Raw genomic sequence first — 25,779 nt, 5'->3', positions numbered from 1 at the left:
CCTCCTCCACCGCTACCGGGCTTGGGCCTTGCCTCTGTCAAGCCTCAACCTCCCTATCTCTCCTGCGACCTCGTCGGTTGGGGCGTTGGGCCATAGACAGCAAGCAGTAGGGTCCTCTCTCTGACGCGGTTCTTTCTTTTTTATATTTTAAAAAAATAAAATTTTAAAAATATATGTCCGTTTTGGAAAATTTCAAAAATATACCCCGGTCGCCCTATGGGAGGCGACAGGGCTCAAATGTAATTTTTTTTCTTCCAATTTGCAACGAAGTCCCTGGAGAAAAAAAAGGGGGGCCTGTCGCCCACCCCAGGGGGGGGCGGTCGCCCCTCCTGCGGGCGACGGGGGGGGGGGGGGGGCTATCGCCCCCCCGGGCGACCGGGTCAGGCCGCCTATATAAGGCCTCCCCCTCATTCCCTCCTCTCATTTGACCTCAAAAAATCCAAAACAATCCAGAAAAAAGAGAGGGGTGAGAAGAAGGGAAGCGGCGAAGCTCTGCCGAATTCCGCACTTGTGATCTACCGGTAACTTCCGTATAACTTCATTGATATTGTATAACAATTTAATTTAATTAGCTGAATTAGATTTGGTGCTTTAGAACACTGGTTTAGTATTACAATTTCAGTACTATTACAGACTTTTTCAAATAAAATAATTATACATTAGAATAGAATTATGATAGTAACTTATTGATATTGCAGTATAAGACAATACAATTATAACAGTACCTATATTTTCACGCATCGATTTGGTATACGATATGTGCATTGCTTAAATTATTGTTTGTTATTTAGCGCACCACACTATAGCGCCAATGTCTTCGTCAGGATCAACCTACATTCCGTGGAGCAAGTGTAAAGCCACCGTACCCAAAGGAATTGATGTGCCAATGTGCTTCTGCGGTTCGTTATGCAAGTTCATGCAATCTGAGGTTTTAGGAGATGACTACGACATGAGGTTCTTTATGTGTGAGAACTACGAATATGATCCACCTAAGCGATATGGCAAAGACCGGGCCAAGGTAGCAGGACAACATACGCTATTTTTCTATATGACCTAACATTGAGTTATGATTCTAACTTGTGTTGGACAAAGTCTCCTCCGTCTCTTTGTGATTTTATGCAGTGGTTCGACACCGTGCAGTCGCAGCAGGCAAAAGACATTGTGGAACAAAAAGCAAGATGGGTTGCAACGGGTTCTGACATGCCAGTGCATGTGTGATGTGTGTTTCATTATCGTTGTATTATGATGTAAAATTTGGTGGTTCACATTACGTAATGCATTTCTTAGTTCTTATTTCTTATCGTTATATTAATTGCATGTGTGCTTTTTAATATTCTAGTGACATTAAAAGCTCCGAGGGCCATGTCCGTGCCCAGCAGAGGCCTAAGAGGGTCCGACGCCCAGCTGTGGACCACTTATTTATACACTTCAACGTTCGCCTCTGATCACTCTCGTATTTTCCATTACAATCAATAGATGGTATGTTTATACTTCGATGCTCCATTACGACTAAGTACGATTCAAACTCGACATTATGTATATGTCCAGTGAATACAAGTTTGGTACGAGACATACATACAAGCGTAATACAACATTAACAATACTAAATGCGAATACATCTTAAACCGATGAACATCATATGTTATAGATCATGGCATGAAATCATCTAGGTCGTCATCCCAGTTGACAGATGGTGGTGCTGCAGATGGTGTAGTATGGCTCGACGAACCTCTTGGCTTTCCCTTTCTCTCTTTTCTGATTCTAGGTTCATGTACAGGGGGATGAACATCATGTGTTGGAGGCCATGGTTTGGGGGGCATGAAGTCATCCATGTCATCATCCCAGTTAATTGTGCTGCAAGTGGTGTAGTATGGCTCGACGAACCTCTTGCCTTTCCCTTTGTCTCCTTTCTGATTCTAGGTTCATGTACAGGGGGAGGAACATCATGTGTTGGAGGCCATGATTTGGGGGGCATGAAGTCATCCATGTCATCATCCCAATTAATACAAGTTTGTGCTGCAAGTGGTGTAGTATGGCTCGACGAACATCTTGCCTTTCCCTTTGTCTCCTTTCTGATTCTAGGTTCATGTACATGAGGAGGAACATCATGTGTTGGAGGCCATGGTTTGGGGGGCATGAAGTCATCCATGTCATCATCCCAGTTAACACATGTTTGTGCTGCAGGTGGTGCAACATGACTTGACGAACTTCCGGGCATCTGTTCTTGCGTAGGCCAAGTACTATCACCCGAAGATCTTATCCGCCTCCTTCGTCTAGTTTGCGGCATAAGTCCACCACCGAAGATACATACCAATTTACGGAAATTTGGTATCATTTTGTTAATCAACTCCGTGTCCTCGGGGTAATCCTAGCATATAATTAAAAAACAATGTTACTATTTCATAAATATGGATTCGAAATGACAGACGGGATTACAACTGAATGAGAGTTACCTTAATGTGCATCTCATACACCTCTGGCCGCATCCATATCTTACAAGAACTTTGTAAGAATCCAATGATATTAGGATGATTCGCTAGTTCACATACTCTCATGTATATCTTCCGACGTTCTATCAGGTGTATCTTTACATCTTGCGTCGTAATACCTCGAAATAATGTGAAATCTTTAAACTCTACTACTTTAGACAACACTATCTCTATCGTACCATCCGCTAACGGATCCAATTTCTTACTGATAATAAGATGGGTCATGATATCAAGTATTATACTAGATTTTTCTTCGGTCCATTAAAATCCTCCACAATTTGAGGCAGTCATTGCCTTATGCTGCAATATCAATAAGGCACTTTCATAATTCTATTCTAATTCATAATTAATTTTAAAAAAATTCTGTAATAGTACTGAAATTGTAATACTAAACGAGTGTTCTAAATCACCAAATCTAATACAGCTAATCCACTAATTAAATTAAATTGTTATACAATATCAATGGATTCATACGAAAGTTACCTGTAGATCAGGAGTACGCAATTCGACAGAGCTTCGCCGTTTTTCTTCTCCTCACCCCTCTCTTTTGTTTCTGAATTTTTAGGCTCAAATGACAAAGGGAATGGCAGCGAATGGTGGCCAGGGGACGGGGCGACAGGGGCCTGTCGCCCGTTGGGGGGGCGACAGGCCCCCCCTCTTTTTTTTCTCCAGGGACTTCGTTGCAAATTAGAAGAAAAAAAAATTACATTTGAGCCCTGTCGCCCCCCATAGGGCGACCGGGGTATATTTTTGAAATTTTCCAAAACGGACATATATTTTTGAAATTTTAATTTTTTTAAATATAAAAAAGAAAAAACCGCTCTCTCTGACTCTGTCCCATGCTCCCAGGCCCGGGAAGCAGACGCTGCATCGTCGAACATGGGCTGACTAGCTCACTCACTCGTCCAAGATGAGGTAATTGTCGCCTGCCATGGCTTTCAACTACGTTTGATCGAAGTTGGGAACTTAGCTACAATATTAAGGAAACCTTATTTTGTTGAAGTCCGAATTACACCCTCAAACTATCGCAGAAGTACGATTTTCAACCTTCAACTACAAAACCGGATAACATGGGCCATCCAAGTGTCTAAACCGGACAAATTTGGTCCCTAGGGTGGTTTCCAAGGTGATTTTGTATTTTACAAAGATCTAAAATTCTAATTAGATTTAAAAAATTAAACCTAATTCATTTTAGATTGAAAAATATGAAACTAGTACTAAAATTTTTCTTAAAATGTAACCTATCTATCATTGCTCTATTTGAATCTTAGTTATTTAAAAACAATAGACATAATTATAAGCAACCAAATTTATGAAAATAAAAGAATTGGATCTAAATAACTCAAAAGTGTCGTACCAATAGATAGATTACATTTTTAGAAAACTTGTTATGCCTATTTTGTATTTTTTATTTAAAATAAATTACTTATGAATTTTTTGTTTAAATATGAATATTTTTAATTCTCACAAAATGAAAAACCCACCTAAAAGACCAAATTTGTCCGGTTTTAACAGTTGGATGGCCTTTGTTTTCCGATTTTGTAGTTAAAGTTTGAAATCAAACTTTTGTGATAGTTCAAGAATGTAAAGCAGACTTTTCCCTTTTCTGTGTAACTGCATTTGTTACTTTAATACTTAGCTTCATGCTTCCCCCTCAGTCAAAAAATGTTTTCTTTGCCTAGATCAGTGGAGATCGTTCCTTTTATGTAATCTCTAGCCTTTCTTTGCTTGTTGTTTTTTTTTCCTTTGGCCTCCGGGGCGTCCCTGCTTCTTTAGCAGGTTTTGGCTGTAACTCGAGTTCAGTTTTAATATATCCGTTCAGGCTGACCCAACAGATTCGCCGTAGTTCGCCTAAAAGAAAATGTTTACAGGTTGCTGTTGTCCTTTACATTGAAGATTTATTTTATATGAAACGATCAGAGCATGGCATCTTCAAGTAAGGCAACTCCATCTTTGGGTAAGTAAGAACAGCTCGTCAGATGTTTTTTTCATTCGTTCTTTTCGCATTTTCTTCCAAATGGTATATTGAGCAAAATGTTCCCTAATAAACTTTCCTCTTTTCACACGATCGCGCAGAATCGTTTCTACACATGGCTAGCAACGTAGCATCCCTGGGCCCTGGCTCGTAGGAAACACATGGCACTGGCGTTCACTAATCACTAGGAAAGGTCGCGATCAATTCTCGATCTCCTTTCTGCTCGAGGGCAGGGCCGCCTGGGGAACAACAATACATGCATGATAGTATGCCACATTTTTGCTGCTGGATGCAGATAGAACAGCATGATCGTCGTCTGTGATTACAGCATGAGAAAACCGTGCGTGGAGCTCCCGGTGGCAGCCGAAAAGGAAGGCCCGTCCAGCCGGCAGCGGACAGCGACGTATGCGTACAGCCGTATGCACTGGGGCAGGCGCGATCCGGAGGAAGGCCGCAGCGTAGGCGGCCGGTGGCCAGCAGCAGCCAACGATGCGAGCAACGTCAGCGCCAGCTCCCGGACCCGTCGCTTCCTTTAGCCGCTGCCGACCGCCGCGCCTGTACGAAAGCTCCTCCATGTATATATATACTCCACGTTGCCTAAATACACCTACAGAGTCGTCCCTCCGTACCTACCACCACTCCGTCGCCGTCGCCGTCGCCGGCCGGAGAGGCTGATCGACGGGCCGGACGCGCACGCCTGGGAGCTGCGAACCCGCCGCCATCCGTCTCCACACGGCGCGCGGCCGCCGTAGACGTCCACCTCGACCGGCCGCGCGCCCGGCGCCAAATCAAAAGGGAGCGGAGAAATCTCGCGTGCTAGCTTGGCCGCCACGGCGGTCGAGCCACCACACCGGCCACGCGACAAGATCGACGTCTTTTTTTCAGACAGTAACCAGCTAGCAGTCCTAGGCACAAACGCCTAGGAACTTGCCCTCCGATCGTCCTCGCTGGGTGAAGGTTCGCCCGCCACGTGTGCATCAGGACCCACACGCATGCAACACCGACGCCTTGCTATTGCTAGCCTAGCCTTGCCAGTACACTGCAGTACGGCAGTGCCTGTACAGATCGAGGAGGTCCGGCCGTACGTCCTGAGTCCGAGTGAAGTGATGCAGGGCTGTAAATCTACTACCCAATTAATATAGTACACGCACACATAATTACACTGGTGATGCTGACAGTGATATATAAGCTAGATTATTACTGCTAGCTAGCTACTCCATGCATACAGCTCTGATCTCAATATATATGTATGGCAGGTACCATGCATGCATCGATGGTCCTTCCACATGAGAGCGAGTCGTCCTACTGGTCCGCCGTCTGGTCGTCGTCGTCGGCTGAGCTCTTGGAAGAAGCAGACGACCCACCGTCAGGAGGAGGATTCTCCCGCGTGGAAGGATTCTCCCGCGTGGAATCTTCTCCTCGATCCTTCTTGTACGTCTCGAAGAATTCCCTGTTCTCCTTCTCCAGCTCCTTCCACACTGCCAACCAAAAGAAGAAATCAGCAGTTGTAAGAAATCGATTGCAAGAACACGTACGCAATGGAGATACACATATGCATCAGACTGTCAGAGTATTGGACAGCCGATCGAGGGCGAGAGCTAGAACTAGGAGAGTAGCAAGAAGGAAGGGCATGCAGCTAGTTTACCGGTGGATGTGATGACGGGCATGATCTTGGCGTGCTTCTCCAGCGTCTCCATGCACTCCTCCTTGTTCATGTTGTAGCAGATGCACTTCTCGATCAGATGCTGCACCTGCAGATGCGATGCGATTACTTGAGCAAAAACTTATAACACCATGCTTGCCGTGTACATATATATATCTCAATGCACGGCAGCAGCGGATTGTGCGCTCGCGCGCGCACTTGCATACCAGTCTGATGTACGAAGCCGGCGACGAGGAGCCGCCGTCGTCCATGGCCGCCGCCGAGACGACGACGGGCGCCGCCCCTGCCTGTCTATACGGCCAGAGATCGGAGCGCGGCGCTAGCTTCCGATCACGACGACAGAAGCCGCAGCGTCCCCGGCGCTTCCCAGCCTGCGGGATCGTTCCGAGAAAGCAACGACGGCGAGTGGACGACCGGTGGGGAGCGCGACGGGCTGCGCCGGCGGAGAGGTAGAAATAGGGGGGGGGGGGGGGGGGGGGGGGGCGCGGGCGATCGGCGCTTGTCAGGGTGTGGGGGCGGGGCGCTCACGTGGACGTGGGTGCCGCCTCCCCATTCGCCGGGAGGTGATGGAGGGGATTCTTGCGGGCCCACGCTGCCCCCGCCTTAACCTTTTCGTTTGTGGTGAAACCTTGTTGCCGTCCTCCGCCGTTCCTTTCAGGCGATCGCGGGGGGCGCCCACTTCGCGACCGTCGGATCGGTGGAGGCGAGGCCGCGGTCGCACTAGGCGACGACTAAATTTTGAGCGTTTGCGAGGGGGGCAAAAGAGATCCTGTTCAATCAAAAAAAATTAAAAACGAGTTCGTGTTCGATCCGTATGGATTTGGAATGACAGAAAAGTTTCCTGATTCTTAGGAAAGTCGGTGCTGCAGCATCAGTGAATCTCTACCTTCAATTTTACTGGGGTTGATTATATAAAAAAAATTTACTGAGATTCAAAACATGCCTCTAATTTCAATATGTTTTTTTATTCATTTCTCACAGATGTCTATTGTCTACGAGTGCGGACTGAGTACGGGTAAGAGCTTTGGAGTACGAAAAGCTAACTTTTATCGTGCATGAATAGGGCTGGAGAATATCTGGAAATCTCATCCCCTTTCCAATATTCTCTGGCTTGTCCCTACCTATGCAATGAGAAAGATTCCCTAGTCGACCCAACAACATTGTGCGCAAGAAACGATCAATGTAAAGGCATATAAAAGTGGATACTTCTAAGTAAGCAAATAATGCCGCAGTTGTCTCACAAGGCGAAGTGATGGAAATCGGTAGGACCAAGGCTGCTAGCGAAGTTAACACAGTATTACCGGATCATGTATACTTCATTACAGATCACAAACTAATTACAGCAAACGCCGCCACTACAACAGTGCTCGCTACTGTTGGTCACGTAACGTCGCGGTGCTCCGGCAACCCGGGTGGAGCGCGAACGGCAACTTTGGCCGCTCCCGGAATATGGGAGCGCGCGCCGCGGCCGGGCCGGGTCACGCTGCTTGCGCCCGAGATCGCCGGCCACGCGGCGCGCCCCCGTTGGCCGCCCAAATTGCGCCCGTACAAATAATTGGTGGCGCGCACGGCCACGCCGGGCACAGTGTACCCGCACTGTACTACCGAATAGGGCATCCCGGCCTGCCGGATTCCTTTCACACCCCTGCCGGGGCGCCGCCGCCGCCGCCGCGCCACCGGAGAAGCCGAGCGGGACAAGCGAGCCCGCCCCGGCCGGCCGGCCTCTTTCTCGCCGGAGTTGCATTGGGCGCCGCGCATGCAGCGCAATCATGCGACCCCGCGACACAAAAGCTGCAAACGGACAAGCGCGGCGCGCGCCACATAAAATTGGGGGAGCTGGGAAGAAAACAGAGGCTAAAGAGCAAAGGGACTTGGCACCTACTGTTGAGATATTTCGAGCTCCCTATCCCGATCCCGCAGCGGCATCCTCCAATCCCGATCACACATGGCACATGAGGTCTCGACGCGTACGTCGATCGGGCGCGGGTCGGGACGGACGGGTGGACGCTGCGACGTCCGGAGACAAGCCGGCCCGGGACTTTGGCGAGAGCGATCCGGGAGCGGCAAGGTGCAATGCACCTGGCACTGGTGGAGGGAGCTGTTTGAAATCCTGGCGCCCGCGCCGGTGACCTGCATGCTGTGCCGCGGACGAATCGAAGCAGGAAAGCTAGTGCCATCGGTGGATGGTGGGAGCCCAGTCATGCGGGCGGGAGCTGAGCTGACGATGGTGTCTGGCAGCCAGAAGCGGCGTGCGGCTGTGACGCGGGCCGGCCCGGGCGGGGGTGTCGCGTTGCAGGCGAATTGGTGTCAGCGCGTGCGTCATTTCCGCACCCCCGGCCCTCCCCTCACGTTGTTGTCGACGCGACGCGATCGGCTGCTGATGATCGGCGACGCGCTGCGTGCACGGATGGATCGAGCGGACACGGCCGGAAGCGAGCGAGCGAGCGCGTGCGTCAGGCGTGCGGCGATGCCGTGCGCTCTCTCCTCGGCGTCAGGTGATGAAGTAAACGCTATTGTACGTCGGGGACGCAATGGCCGGTGGTGTAGTGAACAGTAGCGCAGCGCCGCGCCGCATTGAGCATGTGCTGCATTTCACCCCCGTGCTAGCTGGTAGCATGGGTGAAGGTGACAAAGCGATGCACCTCATCGCTCGGCTCGATTCCAGGGGGGATGAGGAGCCGAATGAGCTCCAGTCCCGGGCAACACTTCGCTCTCTGAAAGATGATGAGATGGACAATTCAGTGCCATCATGAGACGGGAGAAAACGCGCCGGTAGAATACAGCGACACCGGAAGGCGTTGTTTGTACCAGAGGACCCTTGCTGATCGATGCTTCGCCTGTCGCAACATCATCGACAGACAGGTGGCGCTCAGGCTCCAAAGAGATGCTTCGCGTTGCCGCAGGAAATCAGGAAAACGATGGGCAAATGGAATCAAATAGTATGCGCAACAATACCAGCCATTTAGAAAAAAATATCAGCCATTTGAAGAAGGAAAAATTCGATTCATGCCACCACAACTCCGTGAAATTGGGTGTCATGTTGAAAATCATGCCACTCAATGGCATGATTTTCAACATGAGATCCAATTTCAAGAAATTAGAGTGGCATGGATCCAACTGACCCGAAGAAGAATAGGCAGAAAAATAATTCAGCGTATGATAGAATGTTTCTTGCAACAAAATGCAGTCGATATTTTCAACAGAACGACCACGTCCTTCTCTCTCTCTCTCTCTTTTGCGAATGTCCTCTCTTTTACATAGGAGACACTAGACAAATAGTACTTCCATGCCTATAGGTTTACTTTGAAACATAATATATTGAAATATTTGTTATTCTTTCATAGGTTTAGGTATTTCAAATAAAGTTTACATTAGAGTTGGCTTCCAGAGATCTTCTCCATGGTCAAAATTCAAAGGAGTTTTTTTTCCATGATCAATGATGGTAAACTGTACTCGTGAGCACACGGAATCTGGGCATTGATTAGCAAGGGTAAAAATACACGACAATTCTTGCACCAATCTAATCTGCCAACAGTATGTGAACAAGCAATATGCCAGAATAGAGTCTTCGCTGGAGACTACAAAGTCCAAAGCAGCCGGTACAAAAATCATTACCCCTCAAATGTGCTCTCGGAGACTCTGCACCTGTGAACAAGACAGATGCAGTATACATGGCTAGAGTCGACAACTACGTTTTTCTCGGGGACTTGCACAACATGAGAAATCTAAGTGATGTATCTTTCTTGTTGCTCCTGGAGCAGACGAGCTGACGATTTGGCATCCAAATAGAGTCCGCTAACTTCCTCAAGATCAGCCTGATAAAGATCACAGGTTCCGAGATATAAGCTTGCAAGCACAAGCAGCAGCTGAGGAAAAGAGAATATTTTAGTGAAAATTCATTAAATATACCTTGCAGATCTTCTCTCTTCCATTAGTCTTTGCAACCACACTGGCAGGTGATAGCAGCTGAATAGCATGTCTGCCGAGGGATTGAAGATATTATTACCATCATTTATTACCTTATGAGTGATGGGAGTGGGGGATTGCGACAATAAACTACAGTGACATCAATTCTTATTTTGTGATGCAAAGCATACCCTAATTTCTGGAGACTAAAAAGTGAATTGAATTTATTTTGAAATCAGCTAATTCCTCTATGAATGTGAATATGCATTGGGAACACCTATGAGGAAACCCAAGGGCCATACCTCAAAGAAGTCTGTTGTCCGATCTCTCCTAAATAAGCAAGACTCTCTTCATCAATATCAATCTCTTCCACTTGTGCTCGGATAGCTAGTATCTGTAATGGGCAATAAGCAAACATTAAAAGAAAATTCTAGACAAGAAAATCTGATAGAAATTAGACCAGAATAAGAACCTGGATCATCTCAGTAGGGCCATATGTTTCTGTTCGAACAATCACCAGCCTATCTAGAAGGTCAACTGGTATACCATGTGGACTTGTCATATCAGTACCTCTGGGTAAAAACATTCCAAGATTCATTAATTAAATGTGTAAAGTGCAATAAACTAGACAAGTGGGGGTGTATGCTGATACTGCAGTTAGGTGCATGGTAACTAAAGTGGCAAAGAAAATTGCTTACCTTACATTACATATTCCCCTATTTGTAGCAAGTATCACAATCGGTGATAATGGGCTCTCCAGTGCACGATTCAGATAAGAAAAGCATTCAATGTCCAACATGTGGACCTGAAAAAATGTTATTATTAATTAGTTTTGAATAACCAGAAAACACGATCGAGTTCAACAAATGTGGCAGTGCTCCACAATAATAATATTGTTAGCAGCAAAAAAAATCTAACTAAATTTTTCTCTAACATGTGAGAACAGTGGATTTTCAATAAAATAAAATGATACCTCATCAACGAACAAAACACCAGGCACAAGCTCTGCAATTCCTTCGTCGATATATCTATTTACCACCTGTCACCATAGATTAAAAATCAGGCGTAGATTCTTGTAAGATTGCCAAAATTTCATACTATTTGACAAAATAGTCCAAAGTTGTCAGTTAAAAAAAGAAAACCTTATTAATTTCTTGGCGTAGTTTGTCAGTGATTTCAGTCTTCCGCGGCTTCATCATTTGGCCCATAAGTGATAAAATATCTTGGCCTCCTTGTGGCTGAGCATTTGCAACATCCAGGTCATGAAGTGTGACATCCTGCATAAATGACGAGAATATTATTTTCTCTTCAGAACAAGAGAATAAGAATACAAGAAGCAAAAAGGAATATTGATTGTTATCAGCTATTACATTAAAAATATCATCCTCCCTGACAAAATAAAAGACCAGGTAATCTTCCAATTGAATTCACCTGTAACTTTGTTAGGTAGTAGTAGTAGTTGCCATGATAGAACAAAGCAAATGGACTCAAGGAGATTCTTATTGAAAGGACTTGGGCAGATGCATGCATGAGCGCACATATCAATTACCTTAGTTTGAAACTATATTTATACATATATCATTCTACCAAGAAAAAATATTTATTATTGGACCATATTTGTTGCTATGGCAGTCTGGTTTGCCCATCTTATATACTGATTTGTCGACTACAAATGCATCTTCCAATTAAAAGAAAAGATGAAGGTGGCATAAAGATTGCAAGGAAACAATCAGAAAAATTTTGCAGATAAAATTCCCATCCACAACATAACAATTTGTAATATGTTCTAATAGCTTTTAACCAACATATTTGAGATAGAAATCGGTCAACATCAATAGAAATCAGTGGTCCAAATTTGCATTCTGGAAAGTGGAGGCCACAACAGTGTCTGAAATATACTGTTTCAATCAGCGGCGGATCCAGAATCAGCAGGAAGGGGGTGTTATAGATGAACCTAGCCACCTAGGATTAGGAACAAAAACACTAATTTTACATGGGACATGCATGGGCTGAGGGAGTGCTACAGCATGCCAAACACCCCCTCAAGATCCACCGCTGGTTACAGTTATGATAACATTCATTTTTAAAATTGTGGAACTTCGCTTCCGAAGGTTAATGAAGTTTAAGGTTAAAATAGCATCAGAATGGTACCTGTACTATTTCCTTTTTCTTATGGACTTCGCCTTTGGGGATTGGAACATACTCCTCAGCTTCAAGATCATATTCTGTAGCAAATGAATCGCACCTACCAACTCTTTTCACAGCACCACTATTTGCTTCAATGTATATAACATCACCCACTGCCACCTGCATTCCATTTGGAGCCAATCAGTAGCCTAAAGCAACAAATGGTGATAGGAGAATATACACAGCAACCCAGAAAGCAAATATAGGGACTGATTTTTCAATGCCAACAGAGCTACTTAGCTCCAGAAGGACCAGTTTCCAACAGGACATCTAGCAGTGGCTTAGCATAAAATTTTCCAAATGTGTAAATCATCAATAAGATTCAACAGAAGGTTAAAATGTGTGTCGATACTTCATTTGAGCAAAATAAAATGCAATTATACCAATCCAATGCTATGAAGAGTAAATGTAATCCAAAGGGGTAGCAGAAGGGGAAGTGGTGTGAAGCAGACATTTACCTTTTCCTTGATTAAAGCGTCATAAATTGAAGGATCTAACTTCAGTTGCTTAGTCCCTTTAACAGTCTTTAGACCTATGATTACATGGCTAATGCTTTTTGCGTATCCACCTGTTGTACTCTCAGCCTCTTCCGGGGAAAGTTCAGTAACCTAGGAGCAGAGCAACAATGATCAATCCATAAAAGCATAAATTGTTGAAGTTGTTATAAAATCTGTTGGTACATCAAGGGTAACATTAATTTAAGCATAACCTGGTATTCAAACTTATTACTTACCTCTCCTTCATAAACCTCTTTGTTTTCCTTTATACGCAGACCTATAGCTCTACGAAAATTTTCCATCAGCACCTCAGTTTTCTTGACCTCTGAGGAGTACACTTCTGATCCTACCATAGGGCAGAAAGGGACCTGCATTGTAGAATAGCAAGACAAGGGAGGGAATCACTGGATGAGGTCAACATAAATTAGCATTACACAAGCATAAACAAAGCCAAAACAAAATTAATATCATTTTATTCGGTAAGATATTCCTCTAAAGCACCAATTCAATTAGTTGAACATGAAATCTAACCAAATGGCTCCAATAAACTGTCTTCTAAAAAGCATGGACTATGAACAAAGTAGACAAACTTTTTGTGAAGTCTGACAAGCAATTCCACATCCAGAGGTTGTTTCACCAAACAGGCTAGTTCACAAACAGATACAGGGAACTCGATACATACTTCCCATAATTATCAGAGCATGACTTCACTCCCACAACCACCCTCTAATAAAGACTTAAGAATTAAGATGGTTACTCCAATTTAGCTATAAAACTGGTACTCCTCAAGTTAATACCGCAAACTAGATGTAAATTCCTACAAAGTATAATTCCGTCAAATCGTCAATTCTAGGCTAGGTGTACTTGTACGAGATTGAACATTATCACCCACAAGGAAGGACAGCGGAAAGGAATAAAACCCTAGCTATACCACCAAAACGAATAGCTGATTTGTGCGAGGAGACGGAGCAATTGAAGCCACGCACCTTGCTGCCGAGCTCCTGGGAGACGCCGAGCGCGAGCGCCGTCTTTCCCGTGGCGGGCGGGCCCGCAAGGAGCAGCGCGCGGCCGGCCATCTTCTTCTGGCGTATCATGTCGACTATCAGGCCGCACGCCTCCCGCGCCCCCACCTGCCCCACGAACCCCGACGCCATCGCAAGCGCCGCCCCATTGGCCTGCTCCCACAGAACAATCACAAACCATACGTTGAGCATCTACACGGACACACAGAAGCTAAAACCCTAGAAAACCCCTCCTCCCCTTGCGGGAAGGGGGGAACAGAGAAGCGGGAGGGATGGGGGCAGCTACGTCGAGGCCGAGGCCCTTGATGTGGGTGTGGGTGGCGATGCGCTGCTTCTTCGACGTCGACTGCACCTCCTCGATCCTCATCGCCGCTACCGACCGCCGCCGCCGCCGGTTTCTACGCGCTGTCTCTCTCTCTCTCTCTCTCTCTCTCTCTCTCTCTCTCCCGCCGCAACAAATTTGGTAGCGGAGGGGAGGGGAAGGACCCAAGGAGGGGGGAAGTGAAATGTTGGGGGCAGGACCTGACTTGAAGAGGTCATGACGGCCCACTGCCCACTGGGCCCGAAATAAAAGTGCGCGGTCGCGCCCAAACTGCAGACTTCCGGAGCTTTCACTTCCTCCTAAAATACGTAAACCATCCTTAAAGGCGTATACTCTGAGGCTAGGTCGGGTAGCTGCTATCCTGCAGGTGGAAGCGAATTTCCACGACCCAGCCCGCACGCTTTCAAAAAAAAAAAGACCCAGACAACACACAGCAGCAGATTCTCAGAGTTGTTTCTGCTACTCCAACAGTCCTAATGGAGTGGTTTGCCACAAACCAACTCACTTTGATCCTGCTTATCCAATCATTTCCCCTCTAGATCACCTAAACCAAGTCTTTGCAGGCACCACGCCCCCATCAAACAGAAAACATTCTCACGACCGAGCCAAGATGCACGCGCCATCATGCTCTCTCGCCTTTAAGCAAGCCTGCGCTGCTCTCGCATTCCTACTGGCCGTGACAAGCACGGCGGCCGCCGGCCGGCCGGCACGTCACAGTCCCCCGCCCCCGTCCCACAGCTCCGGCCAGACGATCACACTGTACACCGCTGGCCACGCAACGCCCAGGGCCACAGCTGCTTCCTCGCAGCACGCTGTGTTCACCAGTGAGGGCCCGATCGGCCACCACGGCAGCTGGCTGCGCGCCCTGACGCGGCCGGGGGCGCTCCGGCCCGGCACGGTGACCGTCGTCGACGAGGAGCTCCGCGGCAGGAAGGAGTTCGGGCTGCCTTTGGAAGGGAGGCTGCAGGGCGTCCTCGTCACCAGCTTGGCAGACAACAGCAGCCACATAGTGGCCGTGAGGGCCTCGTTTGCCGGCGATGGCGCGGAAGACAGCCTCAGGTTCTTCGGCGTGCGCCGCGACGACCAGGAGGAGTCTCACGTCGCGGTGGTCGGCGGGACGGGGCGGTACAGCGGGGCCGCTGGTTTTGCCGTTGTCAGAACGGCAGATGTGCCTGAAACGGGTGGGGATGTCAGCTCGAGCAGTGCGCTCAGTTTCAGTGTGCATCTCAAGTACTACTAGGATGTTATTACAGAATTTGAAGGAACATGTAAGTTGGTTTCTAGTTTTTGGAGAATCGGCTTTTGATGAGAAATAGTATCCGAAACTGTTCATATATACAGTGTAATAAAAAGGGGGAATTTGTAGTTTGACAGTTGAATATATACAACAGAGCTGACAAAACACATTCAATTACATTCTTCACAAAATCAAGAATCCATAATGTCGAGTTACAAAACCTCATGAAATACAGCGTTATATCCTACCTCTCACCGACCAGTCGACCACATCTAGAATTCTCCCACACATGCACAAAAAATAATTGACTACTTCTGTACTGTCTCACCAAGGCACAAATAAATTCCCATAAATTTAATATATAAGTTTCACATGAACATTGCAGCTATTTCACAGGGAAAAGTGCTACTCCCAATAGAAAAACTACTGGATCCCCATAGTTCAAATGGGGCCTACGTGATTTTACAGAATCTATCATGTATACAGTAAATTGTACTGTGTGGCTACAGTTGGTGAAGAGCTTCTCGCAGCATCATTCAGAATCAAATGGGGCACCAATATCACAACATTTCTTTGGTTACTCATCCGAGATCCTTTGACGGAAATCTGTCACCATTAACGGAAGGCCTTCCTTGAGAGAGACCTTTGGCTCCCAATGTAGCAGTTGCTTGGCCTTGGTGATATCTGGCTTTCTCATATGGGGATCATCAGCCGTATTAGGTTTGAACTCAATGGTTGCCATTGGATCAATTGTTTCCTTCACAACCTGGAAAAGGGAATGATGTTCAGCTTTGTACCATTTCAAGAGAAAAAAACAATAAATGAAACCAATTGTTACATACCTGTGCTAGCTCCAACATGGTAAACTCGCCTGGGTTTCCCAAGTTAAACGGGCCAATATGATCACTCTCCATGAGAGCCATCAGTCCAGCAACCTAAAAAGATATGGAAAAAAATATGAAAAACTTAATAATAGGCATGAAAAGTATGTGCATCCATGGGTCTGACTTTATTTATAAATTATGAATGTAAGCAAAGCGCAAGATAAGATCGAAGCAGTTAAAAATTCACTCTCCAAATTGGGAAAAAAGTGGCAACAATATAGCGGCTAATATGTGCTGGAAACCATTACTCCGTACAGTGAAAAAACTGGTGTTAAAAGGAAGCATAATGAAGTTCTGTGGATAAAAATTAATTTTGTGTTGTTTCTTAGGATACACAACTGCATAAGAGAGTGTTGCCCAGATCACTTGCAATAGGGAAAACAGCACAGAAGAATTACAACTAGAGATCACAGACCAAACACATTGCACAATAAGACTGCTTATGCTTACCAGATCAGAAACATATTGGAAACTTCGAGTTTGTTTTCCATCACCATAAACTGTCATTGGTTGTCTACGTAGCGCCTGCAAGTAGAACCAGAGTGATGTTTAAATGTGCAATAACCCATAGCGATGGAAAATAGAACCCACAATATGTGACAAACAGACCTGTGCAACAAAATTGCTGACCACACGGCCATCATCAAGGCACATACGAGGACCATATGTATTGAAAATGCGAGCAATACGCACCTGTGCATATTTCAGTAAGTGAAAGATATTCAACAAGTGATAATGATTACAAAATTGTGGTCACATAAAGCTCCACTGATAACAAATACAAAGCTGTACCATTTTGTTTTATTCATCTTAAGATTGATCAAAACACGATTGCACATACAGAGTGTTAATGCAAATAATAAATATATACTAGCCCTAGAGTAACTGTTAATGAAATAAATCCACAATGCCAATTGGGAAATAAGAACACTTTCAACCATAATAGAACCACATCCTTCCAGATCGTTTCAATAATCAATAAATCCTAAGGCCAGTCTCAATGGGGCTTTCATGGAGGGTTTCATAGCATTAAATATCATCAATTTTGCTGACATGGCAAGGAGAGAGAAGGATAGAGTTTTATGGGATGTGAGGAGAGTTTCATCACCATGAAACTCATCTGGCACGGTTACCTAGTTCCCAGTCTAGGTAACTGGGCCATGAAACTATGCATGGAGACTGGCCTAAAGCAGAATTGATCATTTATGATATGGAGTTTAGATTGTGTTTCACTGAGTTTATTTATTTTGTCGGTCAAGTAAATGTGAAAGAAAAAACTGAAAAGCTTCGAATCCTATACAAGAAATTTCTCATCAAATCACAAGATGCAATATTCGACTACACAGACTAGATTACCTCAACGCCACCACCACGGTGATAGTCCATGGTTAACGTTTCTGCTGTTCTCTTCCCCTCATCATAACAGCTCCTAACACCTGAGAATGACAAAAGATTGATTTTCGGGAGGTCCTATGTGATGCTTTGAACAGAATACAGAGGCTTAGAAGGTAATAAGTAGGTGAGCATGTCACTGTGTACCTATGGGATTAACATGCCCCCAGTAAGTCTCCTTCTGCGGATGCTCAAGTGGGTCACCATAAACTTCACTTGTGCTAGTCAACAAGAACCTTGCGCCAATTCGCTTTGCCAGACCCAACATATTCAAGGTACCCATGACATTGGTCTTGTACTTAATTGTTAAGAAGTTCAATTTCGAAATTATTGACATACAGAACTCTTGTACAAATAATGAACAGATAAATAAATGGTGATGGCCACCCTCGCATACAAAAGTGACTCCCAAAGCCACACACGGAGAAATCAATATCATGGATCTACTCGTCTACAACAGGACTCCCTTTAGATTTATTTTGAAATTACTAAACTGCAATGCCCCAATTCCTAGCTTTACACTACAACAATATTCAGTTAAACAAGAGCAAGAAGATGATGTTCTCCAAATTGATCTTTAACTATACTCAGTCAATGTTATCCAAATTGGTCTTTATTATATCCCGTGGATCTTTTTGCGTGCTTTAAGCAAATCTAGATCGAGAACACTGTGATACTCTCACTAGCAGATGACAAGCCGAATTTGACCAAACTGTTCTATTCTTGACAGGAGCTAACAAAATTTTGTCGGTGAGCACTCCCCAGATCCCCTAATAGACCCGAATTGTTTTGGGGAAATTTACCACCCACCCACCAACAAAAGACAAAAACAAAAGAGAACATGGCGATCAGATCAGGTCACTTCAATGTAAGCAAAATCAAAAGAAGATGCAGATCCTGAAATGAAGGATATGATCGTCTTGATCGGGTTGTACTTGTAGTGCACGGGCGACGCGGGGCACGCGAGGTGGTAGATCCGGTCGACCTCGAGGAGGATTGGCTCGACGACATCGTGGCGGAGCAGCTCGAATCTCGGGTTCCGGAGGTGGTGCGCGACGTTCTCCTTCCTGCCCGTGAAGAAATTGTCGACCACAATCACGCTATCTCCCTGCTCCAGCAGCCGGTCCACGAGGTGGCTGCCGACGAATCCGGCCCCGCCGGTGACGACGACCCGGCGCGGCGGCGGGCGGAACCCGGCGGGGACGCCGGAGCGGGCGGCGAAGGAGAAGAGCGGGCGGGCGTCGGGGAGGTGGGAGGATGCAGAGAGCGAGAGGTAGGGGCGGAGGAGGAAGAAGGTGGAGGCAATGAGCGCGCCGAGGAGGACGAAGAGGAGGCGCTGTTCGCGGAGGAGGTACCCGATCCAGGAGCGCGGGCCGGGGCGCGCCGGCTTGGCGGCCTTCGGCGCCGGAGCGTGCGCCGGCGACGGCGCGTGGGTGGGGGATGACTTGTGGAGCTGCTTCATCATGGCGGGAGAGCGGCCAGTCGGAGGCGGTGGCGGGTGCGTGGTTGGTGACTCGGTGCTCGGTTAGGAGGTAGGCATGGGGAGAAGAAGAAACGAGCCAGCCAAACAGTGTGATCGTTGCAAATTGGCCCTCCAGTAATTTGCTTTTTGGTTGGCCAATTATCCAAATTAGCTCCATTTGCCTACCTAACTATTGCAACCTCCTTATAAAAAACAACCATTACAACCTATATTTTAAAAACCTTTTAAAAAATTGAAAATCAATTGTTGTAACCTGTAGATGTAGCCAATCTATTTTAACATTTCTGCGTGTGACACTGACACACGTGTCAGATGGCTAATGATTATACACAAAATAGATGCACAAACTTATACCACAAAGGCTATAGCAGTTGTTGTGTACTACTTCATTTGTTTTAAATTATTAGTTATTTTAGTTTTTTTTCTGAATACATAGATTTTGTTATACGTGTAGATATAATATATATCTAGATGTATAATAAAAAAAATTTAAAACGACTAATATTTTGAGATGAGGGAAGTACTTACATGGCTAATGACTATAATCCGAATCCTGGTGTTTTGTCACTGTCGAGAGAATCGAGCCATCTTGTGCTTAAAACGAGACGACGCAAGGTGCGAAACGCAAAACATCCCTCTAGTTGGATGGGAGTCGTTGTCCGCTTGACTTGGAAGTGTTCAGAGCCTCAGAGGTTTCAGATCTGACCCATGCATCGCCCCGCAGGCCGCAGCTGCATTTTCCAATTCGCAGTTCGGCCTCCAGCACGGCAGCGCCTACGTACTCCTCGGACGTATGCGCCGTTCGAGATTTGGATCTGAAAACCGGCTGGTTTCACAAAGAGGTAAGCCGGGACGACGGCGACATGTCGCTGTCCCGGCCTCGAGAACGTCTTTCCGTCAGGCCGAAGCAAATCATGGAAGCTGCCGCTCTGCTCTTTTCTTGACCCTTCAACAACCCTGGAGATGTTGATTGGCGCACGCACATCATGCAGCCTCGACGCTCCTGGTTCAATCAGCACCCGTAACAAAAGACGCAACATTGTGTTACCGTGATCCATCGTATCTCCAACCAGGCAACCGATGGCAGTGGTCTGACTGCCCGCCCAAGCTGCGAGGTCAAAAACCTCCATGGATAGCCAAAGTATTTTAACTCTTCCCAAGCTTGGTCACTACTCGACGATATTGTAAAGCCCTCTCCATTCAGAACTAACTAGAAAGTCCTTCAGTTACTTTCTTGTGAAATTCATTTGAGTTAGTAAATTTGGTATGATTACGGCCTAAACTGCATGAATCGTTTTGGGAGAAACATACATTTCAAACTTACAAGTAACAGGACACACATATATTTGAAATTACAAGTTGGGTTTTCAGTCATTTTAACATCAATTCTCAATTATCTAGGACCAGATAAGAGTGTACAGTGTCGTCATCGATGATTGAAAATTTTGGAACCCATGTTTGATAAACTGGGATCAATTTTAGTATGCTGCGGTGTGTAGGCATGGGTTATGGGTAAATTAAAAAGGAAAAAAAACTTGAATATGGCTGTTGCTTCGGCACACACACGTTTGTGTTCCTCCCCTGGATGCAAGCAAGCTTTGCAGGAGTAAATCAAATTTTTATTAACCAAGTATAGGTAAGGGGGTTATGAAAGTTGCAAGTATATATATTCAAGGCTAATATTTTTCATCCAAGCATCAGTCTGCCCTACAATGTGAAAAAAGATGTTTTGCATGTTATGACTTCTCTAACAAATCAGACAGAGGATGGATTCAAATTATCAAGAGTTTCTTCAAAACTTTGGCTCTCGGCAGGATTGCTAGGAGGCAAGCACATGAGAATCGGTAAGCCTAATTGCTATAATCATGACCTAGACTTTCACTGCATTTTTCCACAGCTTCCACGTAGGACTAAGTTTTAAGAACATTGTGATTTGTGAAGGTTGTTCAGCAACACATGACGCAGAATTGTTGATCTGGTGATGACATAATTTGACACCTTTTTTGTTATATATCTTTAGTAGCTTGTTTCTTCTCTCATATTTTTTAAACAGAACGTTTGTGAGAAGGTGGACATCATAGATCTTGAGTATGAAATAGATCTGAGATAGAACTCGATGGCTCAAGATGAGAATGGGCCGGGTCGACCCATTGGGTCACTGGCCCGACCCATAATAGCAAGGCCAATGAGTCACCGGGTCGGCCTCAAATGAGAAACGATCCATTTAGAGCCGAAATTTGTTGACCCGATCCGTGGCGTGGCACTTCCCCCACGCGACCTCATTCATAAGTGAGTAGGCGACAGCGGGCGCGCCGTCCTCCCCTCGGCAGCGGCAACTCGGCAGCTCGCCCTCCCCTAAAGGAGGACCTGCCAAAGCTGCAGCGTCTCGCCGTGAAGAAGGTTGCCGCCCTAGTACCCGCATGGCCTCCACTTGAGTGTTTGTGCTAGATCCACGAACTATAGGACTTTTGTGCTTGATTCCGTGCTTGCCAGTAGCTAAATTTGCTTGGACTGTAGCTGCCTAAAATTAGGATTTGTATAATGATGGTTAAGCGCTGATTTGATATGCATGGATAAAATTTAATGTCTTGTGTTTTGCCATCAGAATGGAATTAATACATATGCAATTGGTTGATTGCCGCCTTCATCTGGTTCGGTGGTTCCTATGGCATAGTCGAAGGTAGATTAATACATATGCAATGTTCCTTCTGGTGCTTGCAGTAACATTCCTTTTGAAAACGTAAACACTAACTTCTTTTCCATTCACGATTTTTTCTTTTGAAAACGTAAACTAACTCTTTTGATTGGGCCGATCCATAATGTCCATTGGGCCATCAAGGCCATAAGTAAAATATTAATTTGGATCGGCCCATGACCTCATAAGTTGGCCTTGAGGCCATGGGGGCCAGGTCCAAGGCCAAATCCGGGCCGGCCCATTCTCATCCTGATCGATGGCTGTTACTAATGACCATTTCAAGACTGCACTTGGAACAAGCAACCCATCTGTGCTTCATGAAACCATGAGTACCATGTCGGTGACTGGCTATTTGACTTGCTTTTGTATTGACTACTTACTTTTGATTCTGAATTAATATTGTTGAAGTTCCAAATGTCTCTTGGAAAGATATTGGTAGGTACATTTAGGAAAATAAAGTTGTGAGATCAATTTATGAAATATGCTACATGAGGGAGCTCCTATGTAAAACCTACCTTCAACTTTCCTATTAACAAAATAATATTGATGGGGGTGTAAACTCAGGGTCCCTAACGGGCCCGCCTCAGACAGTATCGGCCCAACAACCCGTTGGGCTCACCGCAGCACAGCCCACCAACCGGTACGGGCGGCTGCCTTTCCTCAGCACCCAACATAGCCGAAAGCCGGCCCTCCGGGGACACGTGGAGACCTCCCGACCTAGCGCCCTCGGGTCAGCGCCGTACTGAGCAACCCGGGCTGTGCGCTCCAAGACTGTCGCCCCGTACAATGAGCGTGCCGGTCAAGCCTGGTCCTGTACAGGCTCCCACGACGCCCACTCCTCTCCTCACGCCGCGCGTACGTGATCCACAGGACCCCCTGACAGGGGCACAATGCAGGCCGTGCAGGCCGCACGACGCAACGGGAGAGAGCGTCAACGAGCACTGCCTCCCACGCCGTAATGATAGCTTACCCTGCGCACCACTCCATTATGCTAGCAGGTGTGACCGGACAGCACCGCCTGACCGTGGCAGGGCACCCCTCAGCGGGCGTGCCGTCCTTCAGACAGAAGCCATGCTGGAAGGACACGTGGCAGCGCTACGGACAGAGGAGTAGGTATGGGCGGTCAGGATGGGAGACGACCTCTGAGTGACCAGCCGAGTGGCAAGGCCACCCCGACTGACCGGGGACGGGACAACACCTAGACAACCCGTTGCCAAAGAAAACCAACCAGACTCAAGCCTCTCCACTCCCGACCGACCAAGTGGGCCCCGACAACTGACGAAGACGAAGGCCCTCCGGGCGTGACCAAGACACCACGATAGATGTATGTAAATAGGGGGTCCCACCTTGAACTATGAAAAGGGAAGCCCCCCACGTAGGAAAGGGTTTGACTCCTAGAGGTTCGACTCCAAGAAAGCACACTGCTTGAAAGGCTTGTAAACTCCCCTCTAAACTTTGAGCACGGGCTCGAGAGCAATAGAGCGAGAACACCACCCCCACATTGGACGTAGGGCATTTCCGGCCCGAACCAGTCTAAATCCTCGAGTCTTTGCGTGCTAGACCATATCTGATCAAGCGCACAACATACGAGCAATCAAGTAGTTTAGTAGTCGCCCATTTTCTGCAATGACAGTTTGGCGCCGTCCGTGGGGAGGGCTTTGTGCGTCCACTGCTTCGGCGATCGGATGATTTCGGTCACCCCATTCGCCGCTCCAGAGGCGAGCCAGGGCGAGACGATCCGCTTTGGTTCCCTGGAGTCCCCCGCAATCCCCCGCGATGGATCATGGGTGCCTCCACCGTTCCTGCCTTCCCAGACCTTCCAATTCGGAAGTCTGGAGTTCGTCACCGACTAGCTCGGTGCACTCCGCCTCCACTAGGAGGAAGCCGCTCCGGCGGTCTCTGACAAGCGATCGGTTTGCTGGCACATCAGGAAGCGCAGGCCTTCACAACCTACCCGTGCGGTGCTCTGCCGCATCGCGCTCATGATGGTGTCTAACCCGGTCGCCGAGGACGTCAACTTGGTCCTTTATTCCTTGGCTAACGTCTCTCGGCAGCTCGCGGGCGGGCCACCGCTGCCGCCACCACGCTCGTTCTCCGAGCAGCTGCCACACGGCCTACGCAACTCCGCGGGCACCTATGCTCGGGAGACACGCAAGGTCAGGCATGGGCACCTGCCCACGTCCCAGTTCATGGGCATGGCGGGAAGCTAACCCGACTCCGTCTACGACCTCATGTGTTATGAGAATCCCCTGAGTGACTCCTCTAGCACGGGGGACAACTACCTGGAGGGCGCCTCTGCGCCGCGTCACGTGTGTGCCATGGCTGCCGCTCCCAGCGAGCCGCCGCCAGAGGTGGTGCCGTCACAAGACACGCCCGCATGCAACTCCCGCAAGAGTTCCGCGTGGGCCAGAACATAGCCGCGACAGCGATCCTTCTGCAGACACTGCCAGAGCCGCAAGACCTGGCGCAGAGGGACCTCCACCGCCAGGTTGAAAACCTGGTGGAACTCGCCACCGTTCAACAAGCGGCAAGTTCCTCCCTGCAACGCCGCCAGGCCGCTGCCTCGTGCCCGGCCGGCGGCGCAAGTCGTCCAGGGCGGGATCCGTTTGAGGTGCAGCGCGCCCCGCCGGCACCGCATGCCGATGCGGGCGGCGCACCGGCCCCTGTGCCAGCACCAGCTCCTCTCCCACCAAGGCCATCGATTCACGGTCGCGTCGGCCCCAACCACGATGCGCACATCATGATCCAAGGCTGACAACAGGCTCGACATCACACTGATGTCGACCGCGCAGCCGCCCGTCCGAAAGACGCGTAGGTATACGCTCCGAACCCGGAGTGCTCGCCGCTCCGGCGTGGGGGATGCCCCTGTGACCCAGACGTCGATCACGACCGGAGTTCGAGCCCGGACCTTCCGGGACCGCGCACCTTCACCAGGGCGATCCGCAAGGCACTCTTCCCTAGCGTTTTCGGCCATCGGCAAATGTTGCAAAATACACTGGGGAGACGAATCTCGGTGTATGGATGGATGATTACCGGCTCGCGTGCCGAGCCGGAGGAGCGAACGACGACCAGTTCGTCATCCAATATCTCCCAATCTGCCTAGGAGAAAACGTCCGTGCCTGGCTGGAGTTCTTGCCCGCCAACACCATCGGCAGCTGGGCTGACCTCCGGAAAGTTTTTGTTGGAAACTTTCAAGGTACGTATGTCTGACCCGGCAACTCTTGGGACCTCAAGACTTGCAAGTAGGAGCGCGGTGAGACCCTGCACGACTACATCCGGCGCTTCTCCAAGCAATGCAACTCGCTCCCTGACGTCGTCGACGCCGACGTCATCAGTGCGTTCCTCAGCGGGACGAGCTGCAAAACCCTGGTTCACAAACTAGGGTGCCAGAAGCCGCGTACCACTCGCGAGCTTCTAGACATCGCCACCAACCATGCCTCCGGCGAGGAGACGGTGGGGGCCGTCTTTGTGCGGGAGCAACCCACAGTGAAGGCGAAGCGGGACAGCCCCGACGGGCCCTCGACGGGCCGCGAGGGGAGGAAGAACAAGAAGAACCGCTAGCCACCCGCCGCCGGCGAAGTCGCGGCGGCCGATCGGCAAGATAAGCGCCCTCCCAGGAACAATCACTTCGACGAGCTCCAGGAGAAGCCATGCACCAACCACGGCTATCCGATGAGTCACAAGTTCAAGGATTATGACATGATGAAGCGCCTTCTCCATAGGATGGCCAAGTCCGACGGTGACGGTCGCGACAAGCAGCCTCCCCCCCGACCAGGACAAGGAGAAGCCGGCGGAGGAATCGTTGCCCCAGGTGGACCGGTGCCTCATCATCATCGGCGGCCTGAAAGACGACTATTCCAGGCGCCAGCAGAAGGTGCGACTTCGTGAAGTCTGCGTCGCGGGAAGCGCCGTCCCCAGGAAGCTGAAATGGGTGTCCACGCCCATCATCTTCGACCAGGACGACCACCCGGTCAGTATCCCTCGACCGGGGAGCTAGCCACTCGTCGTCGACCCCGTCGTCAGCAAC

The 25,779-nt window shown here is 47.9% G+C and overlaps 3 protein-coding genes across 3 annotated transcripts; all 3 read right to left on the bottom strand.

Moving 5' to 3' along the window:
* Positions 1-5,563: 5,563 nt before the first annotated feature.
* LOC120676767 lies at positions 5,564-6,565 on the bottom strand. Its single transcript, XM_039958104.1, has 3 exons — positions 6,334-6,565; positions 6,110-6,215; positions 5,564-5,942 (listed from the first exon to the last, which is right to left on the bottom strand). Exons 1-3 carry the CDS (start codon positions 6,376-6,378, stop codon positions 5,767-5,769), a joined length of 327 nt encoding a protein of 108 aa, XP_039814038.1. The 5' UTR covers positions 6,379-6,565; the 3' UTR covers positions 5,564-5,766.
* A 3,005-nt stretch (positions 6,566-9,570) lies between these two features.
* LOC120672270 (ruvB-like protein 1) lies at positions 9,571-14,175 on the bottom strand. The gene is made up of 12 exons (XM_039952587.1): positions 14,026-14,175; positions 13,704-13,892; positions 12,954-13,085; positions 12,679-12,828; positions 12,185-12,340; positions 11,176-11,310; positions 11,007-11,072; positions 10,732-10,838; positions 10,506-10,605; positions 10,336-10,427; positions 10,037-10,106; positions 9,571-9,942 (listed from the first exon to the last, which is right to left on the bottom strand). The coding sequence occupies exons 1-12, from the start codon at positions 14,104-14,106 to the stop codon at positions 9,853-9,855; spliced, it is 1,368 nt and encodes a 455-aa protein (XP_039808521.1). The 5' UTR covers positions 14,107-14,175; the 3' UTR covers positions 9,571-9,852.
* A 1,280-nt stretch (positions 14,176-15,455) lies between these two features.
* Positions 15,456-19,101, bottom strand: LOC120672271 (UDP-glucuronic acid decarboxylase 1-like). Its single transcript, XM_039952588.1, has 7 exons — positions 18,488-19,101; positions 17,722-17,869; positions 17,539-17,618; positions 16,792-16,875; positions 16,633-16,707; positions 16,141-16,233; positions 15,456-16,064 (listed from the first exon to the last, which is right to left on the bottom strand). Exons 1-7 carry the CDS (start codon positions 19,037-19,039, stop codon positions 15,876-15,878), a joined length of 1,221 nt encoding a protein of 406 aa, XP_039808522.1. The 5' UTR covers positions 19,040-19,101; the 3' UTR covers positions 15,456-15,875.
* Positions 19,102-25,779: the final 6,678 nt, after the last annotated feature.

Source organism: Panicum virgatum, chromosome 5N (assembly GCF_016808335.1).
Source record: "Panicum virgatum strain AP13 chromosome 5N, P.virgatum_v5, whole genome shotgun sequence".
NCBI classification, from domain to species: Eukaryota; Viridiplantae; Streptophyta; class Magnoliopsida; order Poales; family Poaceae; genus Panicum; species Panicum virgatum.
The sequence above is the reverse complement of the archived record's forward strand: the minus strand, read 5'-3'. Positions and strand labels throughout refer to the sequence as shown.

What these genes read in the sequence shown, in the direction of transcription:
- LOC120672271 (XM_039952588.1), bottom strand. Translation starts at nt 19,039, where the DNA reads ATGATGAAGCAGCTCCACAAGTCATCCCCCACCCACGCGCCGTCGCCG. An exon ending in ACAACCCGATCAAGACGATC is followed by an intron (nt 17,870 to 18,487) that starts ATATCCTTCATT and finishes ACAATTAAGTAC; the next exon opens with AAGACCAATGTCATGGGTAC. An exon ending in TCCAATATGTTTCTGATCTG is followed by an intron (nt 16,234 to 16,632) that starts GTAAGCATAAGC and finishes ATATCTTTTTAG; the next exon opens with GTTGCTGGACTGATGGCTCT.
- LOC120672270 (XM_039952587.1), bottom strand. Translation starts at nt 14,106, where the DNA reads ATGAGGATCGAGGAGGTGCAGTCGACGTCGAAGAAGCAGCGCATCGCC. An exon ending in CCCAGGAGCTCGGCAGCAAG is followed by an intron (nt 13,086 to 13,703) that starts GTGCGTGGCTTC and finishes TCTACAATGCAG; the next exon opens with GTCCCTTTCTGCCCTATGGT. An exon ending in AAGAGGTTTATGAAGGAGAG is followed by an intron (nt 12,829 to 12,953) that starts GTAAGTAATAAG and finishes CTCTGCTCCTAG; the next exon opens with GTTACTGAACTTTCCCCGGA.
- LOC120676767 (XM_039958104.1), bottom strand. Translation starts at nt 6,378, where the DNA reads ATGGACGACGGCGGCTCCTCGTCGCCGGCTTCGTACATCAGACTG. An exon ending in CGGCTTCGTACATCAGACTG is followed by an intron (nt 6,216 to 6,333) that starts GTATGCAAGTGC and finishes TCGCATCTGCAG; the next exon opens with GTGCAGCATCTGATCGAGAA. An exon ending in GCCCGTCATCACATCCACCG is followed by an intron (nt 5,943 to 6,109) that starts GTAAACTAGCTG and finishes TTTGGTTGGCAG; the next exon opens with TGTGGAAGGAGCTGGAGAAG.